We start from the raw sequence: 10376 nt of genomic DNA on the forward strand, positions 1-10376 counted from the left end.
AATCCCCAGAAATGAGCCTCCTTTAACTCCCACCACCTTTACCCCCAGAACTCACCCACAACTGGACCAATATCCTGCCAGAAATAATATTCATATATTGTAAAATGTATAATTTAAAGTTAGCAACATGCTACCAGAAAACTACTGCAGTTTTACAGTGCAGTTTACAACATTTTAAGATATTTCAATATATTTAGGTGCACAAGGTGCGTCTGTAGATGATTTGACGATGGAGCAGGTCGTCGAGGATATGGTAAACGTCGCCGCTGCGGTGCAGGGAACGCTACTGGTGCTGACGGGAACGTTACTGCTGATTCTGCTGCACAGAATATTTAGAGCCAAGAACTGGAAGAACCAATCAGCAGTCCCGGGTGAGTTAAAATCAGATTCAATGGGAACAACCTACCTACACTAGGGCTGAATCCGAAATTGCCCCCTATACCCTCAAATAAGGCATTATTTGAGGGGACAGCCATTTGTAGTGGTGTCCGAAACCATAGTGGACGTTATTGAGTGCACTCCTTCTATCCCACAATGCACTGCAATAATGAGTGTACAGCCGATGTACACACAACGGCTGTCTGAATACACTCACTCGTTTTCATACACTCCTTCAAGTGAACTGTATTAGTGGACTAACGTAGGGACTAGTGAATGAGGCTTTAGGGGGCGATTTCGGATTCAGCCTAGGTGTGATGTGCTTGCTGTTTTTCAGGTCCCGGCTGGTGGCTGGGTCTCGGCCCGGTTCTGAGCTACAGTAGGTTCCTGTGGATGGGGATTGGCACTGCGTGCAACTACTACAACGAAAAATATGGCAGCATTGCTCGGGTTTGGATCAACGGAGAAGAGACCATTATACTCAGCAAGCAAGTTCTGAAAAACATAAATGTCATTCATCTGTCTAACAAATTATTTAGACTCTCTTTATATACACTCACCTAAAGGATTATTAGGAACACCAGACTAATACTGTGTTTGACCCCCTTTCGCCTTCAGAACTGCTTTAATTCTACGTGGCATTGATTCAACAAGGTGCTGAAAGCATTCTTTAGAAATGTTGGCCCATATTGATAGGAGAGCATCTTGCAGTTGATGGAGATTTGTGGGATGCACATCCAGGGCACGAAGCTCCCGTTCCACCACATCCCAAAGATGCTCTATTGGGTTGAGATCTGGTGACTGTGGGGGCCATTTTAGTTCAGTGAACTCATTGTCATGTTCAAGAAACCAATTTGAAATGATTGGAGCTTTGTGACATGGTGCATTATCCTGCTGGAAGTAGCCATCAGAGGATGGGGACATGGTGGTCATAAAGGGATGGACATGGTCAGAAACAATGCTCAGGTAGGCCGTGGCATTTAAACGATGCCCAATTGGCACTAAGGGGCCTAAAGTGTGCCAAGAAAACATCCCCCACACCATTACACCACCACCACCAGCCTGCACAGTGATAACAAGGCATGATGGATCCATGTTCTCATTCTGTTTACGCCAAATTCTGACTCTACCATCTGAATGTCTCAACAGAAATCGAGACTCATCAGACCAGGCAACATTTTTCCAGTCTTCAACTGTTCAATTTTGGTGAGCTCGAGTAAATTGTAGCCTCTTTTTCCTATTTGTAGTGGAGATGAGTGGTACCCGGTGGGGTCTTCTGCTGTTGTAGCCCATCCGCCTCAAGGTTGTGCGTGTTGTGGCTTCACAAATGCTTTGCTGCAAACCTCGGTTGTAACGAGTGGTTATTTCAGTCAAAGTTGCTCTTCTATCAGCTTGAATCAGTCGGCCCATTCTCCTCTGACCTCTAGCATCAACAAGGCATTTTCGCCCACAGGACTGCCGCATACTGGATGTTTTTCCCTTTTCACACCATTCTTTGTAAACCCTAGGAATGGTTGTGCGTGAAAATCCCAGTAACTGAGCAGATTGTGAAATACTCAGACCGGCCCGTCTGGCACCAACAACCATGCCACGGTCAAAATAGCTTAAAACACATTTCTTTCACTTTTTTGACATTAAGTTTGGAGTTCAGAAGATTGTCTTGACCAGGACCACACCCCCAAATGCATTGAAGAAACTGCCATGTGATTGGTTGATTAGATAATTGCATTAATGAGAAATTGAACAGGTGTTCCTAATAATCCTTTAGGTGAGTGTATATTTTGCTTTCATGAATAGAAGTCCTGTATGGCCAGATCCAAAATGTTGCACTTGTCTTGTATGTATACGTAAAATAGGATGTCCCATTTCTCAATTTTAGTACTGTCAATATAATATATGCTACACATTATAAGCAAAATAGTTTTAAATGTAAAAGTAATGATAGAAAATTGAAAGAAAGTTTGAAGCTACTACTCTCCTTTAAAGTGTCGTCAGTGATGGAGGTTCTCCGTACACAGCACAAAACCCAATGCGGTCACATTTTGGTAAAATTTCGCAGGCTCACACTGAAGTCAAGTAGCTTTCTGTTGGTCAACCAACCAATTTGAACAAAATCTGCTTTGGGAAACTTTTCGCCCTGGGGCAAAATTCCTGATCATGTGGATTCCAATTGAAATGACTGGATTCACCGGACAACCATAAATGTCACCGCACCTTAACTGATAGTTAAATTTGTTGTTCAAAAACGTACTCAAGAGCGCCCCCTATGAGGCGAAACCAATTTTTTTGGGTACAGTCTGCTACTCAAGTCCATAAAGCCCAATTATGTCCTTTACGGTACCTTTACACGACAACGATGTACTAAAAACGGGATAGTTTTTTCTTTGTGTTTTTCGTGTACAACGTTGTCAAACTGATCCCCGTTCACACGGATCCGCGAAAACGACTGAAAACGCTGCATTATGCATGCCAGACCAGTAGTTGGCAATGTCACTTTGTATTCTTTACATGACGCGCATATTGACTGAACACATAATAAACATGCGCATGACGTCACCGTTTCAAAGTTTTTTGTAGTTTACAGAGAGACGATAACGGTATTGTTTCAAATCCATTGCGTTTCCAGGCCCAATGTAAATGAATGGCCAAAACACATGAAGCGGTTTCCGTTTTTAATTGAAAATGGTGTCGTGTTAACGGCCTAAGTGTTGACTCAAATGAGGAGTGCAACGTATGAGGGCACCATTTTGCATGGTGTCAAATTTTAGCGTAAAAAAACCCATAAAACTGTTTCAGGTCCTCCGCCGTGTATCATGTTCTGAAGAGCAATAATTACATCGGGAGGTTTGCCAGTACAAAAGGTCTGCAGTGCATTGGCATGTTTGAACAAGGCATCATCTTCAACAGCAACATCACACTGTGGAAGAAAGTGAGAACATATTTCACCAAAGGTGGGTGTTATTCACTGGTCTCAGATCAGTTCCTACACTGAATCGTCACAATCTATTGTTCATGTGTTTGTGTAGCTCTTACAGGTCCAGGTCTCCAGAAGTCTGTAGACGTGTGTGTCAGCGCCACCAACAAACAGCTTGACGTCCTGCAGGAGTTCACGGACCGCTCAGGACACGTGGACGTGCTCAATCTTCTGCGCTGTATTGTGGTGGACGTTTCCAATAGACTCTTCCTAAAAATCCCTCTCAGCGGTCAGCCATTTGATTATTCACAGGTTCCCCAGTGGTTCTTTGTGTTAGCAAGGGTTACTCTATTAATTAAGAACCATTTTTGGCTCAATTACCCCTTTTCCACCAAGGCAGTGCTAGAGCTATTTCAGAGCCAGAGCTAGTCCCAGTTCATAGTTGGTTCGACTGAGGAGCCTTCTAAGAACTGTTTGCTTTTCCACATGCTCTGAGAGCCACAACAGAGCCATGTCTTACGTCACTGTACGTCTCATCTCTCTCAGCGACGCTAGCGAGGCAGCAGTGTTGCCAGGTCCGCGGTTTTGCCGCAGGCTGTTTTTTCATGTCCGCGGGTTGAAGCGACCCCAATTATGTGATATTTAGCCCCGGGAATGCAAATTTTAGTAGGCAACCATGCCAAAAAACCCCACATATTTTACCCCCAAATGTGATTTTTACCGGGGAAGCCCCCCTGAAACGCGATTGGGCTTGTTTTGAGCAGCAATTGGGCGGGTTTTGTTGTGAAAACCTGGCAACCCTGGGCAGCGGGAAACACAAACACACCAGGCTTGTTCGAGATGCATCGGCACTGCGCAGACCGATCCACGTATGATATAAAAAAAAAAAAGCATGAGTGAATCAAAAGCATAAGGAGTCATATGCTCTCGCTGGACTCGTTATCAAACGGCGATCGGTCTGCACAGCACCGCTGCGAACAAGCCTTCCATCAACAAAGCAAACGTTGCGTTACAAGTGATTCACATGGCTTTACGATCCTACATCGGCATCAAAACACAACGAAACGCATTCATGCAGTTTGTCATAATTTGTATAGACGAAGATTACAAACGAGCAGCAGCTGTTAGCTCCATTAGCTGCTATTTCAACAATGGCGGAGCTCAAGTTTGTGTTGGTCTTGTTGACTCCGCCCCCAGCGCCTGACGTAATCGGATCTTACTTCTAGCCCTGTTCTAGCCCAGCAATGTTTTGGTGCTACTTAAGAACCACTTTTCCTGGCTCGGAGCTGGTGCTTTGGGTGTGGAAACACAAAGAACCGATTTGAAACTAGGCTCTGGCTCCGATCTAGCTCTAGCACTGCCTTGGTGGAAAAGGTGTATATGAGGTCCTTGAATGGCACTAAAAGTGGTTCTTGGCTCGTAATCATAGGGGGAACCTCTTTAAACTGTATAGCACCAAATCTTGGTGCTTCAGCGGTTCTTCACCGGTTCTTTGGGATGACTGAGGTGCTATATAGCACCGCTACCATATACAGAACATGTTAAGATATGGTGCTATATAGCACCAAAAGTGGTTCCCCTATGATTATGACCAAGAACCACTTTTAGTGCCATATAGCACCATTTTTTTTAGAGTGATATGGTTCTTTGGAACTATATTCTTTTGATCTTATTGGTCAGATTATATCAGAGGAGAAGGCTGTAAAACCCTTGATTATGCTGGGAAATTATATAACTTTGATACTTAAGATTAACATGGATGACCTTAGAAAGTTATAGATTTGAATATTTCACAGTACACTCTTAAAAATAAAGGTTCTTTATTGGCATATACACTCAAAAAAAAAAAAGGTTCTATATGGCACAAAAAATGGTTCTTGGCTCGTAATCACAGGGAACCTTTTTTAGTGCTATATAGCACCAATTTTGGTGCTTCAGTGGTTCTTCAGAGGTTATTCACCGGTTCTTTGACTAAGGTGCTATATAGCACCTCTGAAGAACCGCTGAAGAACCACTGAAGCACCAAAATTGGTGATATATAGCACTAAAAAAGGTTCCCCTATGATTACGAGCCAAGAACCATTTTTGGTGCCATATAGAACCTTTTTTTTCTAGTGTGTATGGTTCCGTTAAGAGCCTTTAACATCCATCAAACCTTTACATTCTTCAAAAGTTTACTTAGAATATTAAAATGTTCTTGGAAAGATGATTCTTTTTATAATGTTCATTGAAACGTTTCTTTGGGGAAACATAAATGGTTATTTTATGGCATGACTGACCACCTTTACATTAAGAATGTAAAATCACTAACGTCTCTCTTTATACTTGTTCAATGCAGAGAAAGACTTGCTGATAAAGATCCACCGGTATTTCAGTACCTGGCAGACAGTTCTCATACAGCCAGATGTTTTCTTCAAACTGGACTTTGTGTACAAAAAATACCACCTTGCAGCGTGAGTCCACCACAGACTTAAATTAATTTATCCTTTGTATATGTTGTGTCAAGATTTTTTTGTACCAAAAACAACCCTTTTCCACTCTCTCTGACCTGTAGAAGTCACAGCCTTTTGCAGTTTTTGCTACAGCACCTTTAAGGACTATGTAAAGTATCTCTACTTTGATTGGTGAAGAAGCAAAAACAATTACTTACAGCTTGTGGGTTTGCTGTTGGGTCCATATTGTTGGCACTGCTCCATCTTTTGATAATCTCATAGATTGTTGTAGATCAGGGCTTCTCAACTCAAGATTCTCAAGATTCACTTCCCCACAGAGTTTTGCAAGGGGAGCTTCTCATTTCTAATTTGTGCATCCTCGTTTCCTTCCCTTGCTTCCTTTCTTTGTGTCTTAGCCTTACCCCCTTAGGATGCAAGATAAGGATACACCTCGCTCATGACTCCTCAGTAAGCTACCTCGCTCATTCGTCGCCTCCTCGGGGGTGCAATTATAGAATTGAGATGTCCTTCAAGACTGCTTAATTCGATTGGTTTCCGGCCTTGAGGATGTTGGAGCGAGGAAATGAGGAAGCATCAATTAAGCCGCATTTCCACCGCAGGAACTTTCCCCAGGAACTAGGGACTTTGGGGTGGTTTTTGGTGGGTCTCGACCGCAGGGACCAGGGTCTAAATCATGGGTGGGGAACGTTGATCCTGGAGAGCCAGTGTCCTGCAGAGTTCAGCTCCAACCCTAATCAAACACACCTGAAGCTAATCAAGGTCTTCAGGATTACTGTTACAGGCATGTTAGTGTTTTTTTCAGGGTTGGAGCTAAACTCTGCAAGAGAGTGGCCCTCCAGGACCAACGTTCCCCACCCCTGGTCTAAATGAAGTTCCGGGAAAAAAATGTCCCACTCAGAAATCTCTGCTCACGAGGTAGTATGGACCGACGACTAGGTTCAGGCTTTATTAAGCTTATATGCGGAGGACGAAATCCAGCGGGAACTGGAAAGTCACGTGCAGTCCTACGTCACCGGAATAATTTGCCTAATCTTCAGGGTACTTTAGATCGTGATGAAAACGCAGACAGCAACAGGTCTGAGAGGGGGAGACCCTGAGACAAATTGTACTTGGTAATTTCGGTGGAATCGCGGCTTTTGAGTATAGAGAAGCACCCAAGGTCTTCAGGACTACTAGAAAGTTGCAGGCAGAAGAGTTTGATCAAGGTTGGTGCTAAACTCTGCAGGAAAGTGGACTTTGAGGGCCAGAGTTGAGGGTTGATAGATTGAATGAATGATCATTTTGCACATGTGAATGTTTCCAGTTAAAGGTCATGTGAGCAATTTTTTGCATGTATTCTATTATTTTAAAAAAGTAATTTTATCAAGAATTTTGCACTTTTGACTTTGATGCTGATACATGATGGCCATTTTGAAGAAAAGGTATGTGGTTGAAAGGCTCTTCTCTAAGCAGTACTTTTTTCATGCATCCCCTTTAAGAAGTGTTTTCTTGCAGAAAAGAGCTGCAGGATGAAATGGAAAAGCTGGTGGAGCAAAAGCGACAGGCCATCAATAAAATGGAGAAGCTGGATGAGACGGACTTCGCAACGGAGCTGATATTTGCTCAGGTGCGTTAACAAACACGTACTCTTCACATATGTACCATCTCCTACAGTAAAGCAACAGAATGTGTTAACTTACCACGCGTGTCTGTAGAACCACGACGAGCTGTCTGCGGACGACGTGAGGCAGTGTGTGCTGGAGATGGTGATCGCCGCTCCAGACACCCTCTCCATCAGTCTGTTCTTCATGCTTCTGCTGCTGAAGCAGAACTCTGCTGTGGAAGAGCAGATAGTACAGGAGATACAGTCTCAGATAGGTACGGTCTTTCACAAGACAATTTTATCTAATGCAGATTTAAGGTGGCCAACCTGGTGACTGGAACGTGGTAGCTAGTTGGTTGATGGCCCAAGGTGGCTTACCAGCATAACCAAGATGGTCTACCAGGTCAATATTGGCCCCAACAGGTAGTAGTCCAATCTAGACCATTTGGACTAGGTAGAAACCAGGTTTTTTAACTGGATTTCCCATCAGAAATGATCCTTTGTGCATGATAAAAGACGTACATCACTATGACTTGTCTTTCTTGTCCTCTCAGGTGAGCGGGACGTCCAGTCAGCCGACCTACAGAACCTGAACATCCTAGAGCGCTTCATCAAGGAGTCTCTGCGGTTCCATCCAGTGGTGGACTTCATCATGAGACGGGCTCTGGAGGACGACTACATCGATGGCTACCGGGTGGCAAAGGGGACAAACCTCATCCTGAACATCGGACGCATGCACAAGTCTGAGTTCTTCAAAAAACCAGATGAATTCAACTTGGAGAACTTTGAGAACAACGTAAGAACTGGGAGAATCAGATGTTTAATATCACGCAAATCTGGATATAAAGGGCTTTTTTCTTCATAAATTGGTGCATTTGTAGACTTTATGCCTATTATTCATATTCTTCCACAAATATCCAAATACGTAAATTTTTCCTATAACAGAGGGAACAATATTGATCTGTGAAACTAGAAAATGGAAAGTGAAAATATAAGCTATAAGATAAATTTAAGATATCTATGTTTTTAGTTTCAGTTGGGAACTAGCTGAAATAAAACAAGTTTAAGTTGCTTTATATTTTATTTTACTTCAGTTAACGACAGAGGTGGACAGTAACTAAGTACATTTACTTGAGTACTGTACTTAAGTACACTTTTTGAGTATCTGTACTTTCCTTGAGTAGTATTGTTTCTGGAAACTTATGACTTTTACTTCACTACATTTGAAAGACAAATATCGTACTTTTTACTCCGCTACATTTCTATCAAGGCCCTCGAAGTAGAAAGTCGTAGCCGCTTTGAAAGTGAGTGGATGATTTTTCTTCTTTAAAACAGGATTTGTTTTTTTTTGCAGACAACCTATCAGTAATCACTCTTGTAGGATCACATGAAGTTCAATGATTTCCAAGTATTTTTTGAACACTAATCAATTGATGGCAAAATAGAAGGCGGCAGTTCCCAGACGCAGTGCGCGCAACCATGGTCATACTTAAAAGTTAAAATTCAGAAGAGCAGACGTGGATAAGTCTGAAAAAGTGCGAAGACAAGAAAGTGCACACAGAAAGCTGCCTCTCAGACGCCAGACCACAAGTACTGAGTTTTAGTCTATTGAATCTACTATAATCTTATTATAGTCAATTAAAACTAGACTAAAACTAAAACAATTCAGATGCCTAAAATGTTGTAGTCAAAAGACTATGACTAAAACTAAATCAAAATTAACACTGGTATGAAATATGGTCGGTCAAATGATTTTTATAGATTTACCCGCCAAGTTGCCATAGCCTTGTGGATACAGCGCTAACGCATAAGTAATGTTCGACAATGATGTTAGTTAGCATGCAAAAACTACATAGTTGGACTAATAATGTTAATTGAAGTCCTTTCAGAAATATGTTTTTACATAATCCTGTCAAATAAACACAATTTAGAAAGCTTTCTTTTCTAGTATGATTTTGACTTTGATAAGAGCTTTGTAACTTTTAAGCAAGTATTTAAATGAGTTCAAGATATGCTAGCATGTCAGATGGAGCATGACTGGCTTAAACCACCATGATGGAACAGCGTGCATTCATACAACAATGCAAAAATAATAAAATAATGTGTTTACTTTTACTTTTGATACTTAAGTACTTTTAAAAGCAAGTACTTCTGTACTTTTACTTAAGTAAAAATCTATCTTTATAACTTTCACTTGTAATGGAGTAATATTTAACCAATAGTACTTTTACTTTTACTCAAGTAATGGAGTTGTGTACTTTGTCCACCTCTGGTTAACGGATATTTAATTTCAAGTAAAGGAAAAGTTTTTTATCGTTTTAGTTTTCGTTAATGAGAATAACCCTGAGACATACCACCATGGCAATAATATGGTATTCTATGAACCATGTACCTTTTAATACCACAGTCATCATATAGTACTAGTTTTTTTTTTATGTACCATGGTGATATCATAGTTTTCCTCGAAGTAAATACCATTATACAGGAAAATGGGTTTTGCCATATAATACCATTACTCTCTCAGGTTCCCAGTCGATTCTTCCAGCCGTTCGGCTGCGGCCCGCGGGCCTGCGTTGGGAAGCACATCGCCATGGTGATGACGAAGGCCATCCTGGTGACCCTGTTGTCGAGGTTCACGGTTTGTCCACGTCACGGCTGCACCATCAGCACCATCAAACAGACCAACAACCTCTCCATGCAGCCCGTAGAAGAGGATCCCGACTGCCTGGCCATGCGCTTCATTCCCCGAGCTCAGAACGCCAGCGGAGAAACGACGGACAGCCACACCTGAGAACGCCAGACGCAAATGACCGAAGAAAAAACGTTTAGAGGTGCACTGAGAAATTTCCTTTTATACTGGGTCCTACTGAAGCTTGTTTCAGCCACAGAATAAAACCTTTTAAAAAGATAATTGCGACTTTTTGCGACTCGCAATTCTAACTTTTTTCTCGAAGTTGTGAGATGTAAACTCACAATTTTTGGGGGCCAAGCACAGATGGTGCGATGGCGCTATTGTATCCGTTAGTTTTCTTATTATTATTATTCTTCC

The 10376-nt window shown here is 42.1% G+C and overlaps 1 protein-coding gene across 1 annotated transcript; it reads left to right on the forward strand.

Annotated features, from left to right (window-relative positions):
• Nucleotides 1-229: 229 nt before the first annotated feature.
• On the forward strand, nucleotides 230-10118 carry cyp19a1b (cytochrome P450, family 19, subfamily A, polypeptide 1b; the record flags this gene model as incomplete). Its single annotated transcript, XM_079808863.1, has 9 exons — nucleotides 230-371; nucleotides 716-899; nucleotides 3175-3329; nucleotides 3405-3581; nucleotides 5631-5745; nucleotides 7240-7351; nucleotides 7440-7602; nucleotides 7882-8123; nucleotides 9852-10118. 9 exons carry the CDS (start codon nucleotides 230-232, stop codon nucleotides 10116-10118), a joined length of 1557 nt encoding a protein of 518 aa, XP_079664989.1.
• Nucleotides 10119-10376: the final 258 nt, after the last annotated feature.

This window comes from Gobio gobio (assembly GCF_949357685.1).
Source record: "Gobio gobio genome assembly, chromosome: 25".
In the NCBI taxonomy this organism is placed as follows: Eukaryota; Metazoa; Chordata; class Actinopteri; order Cypriniformes; family Gobionidae; genus Gobio; species Gobio gobio.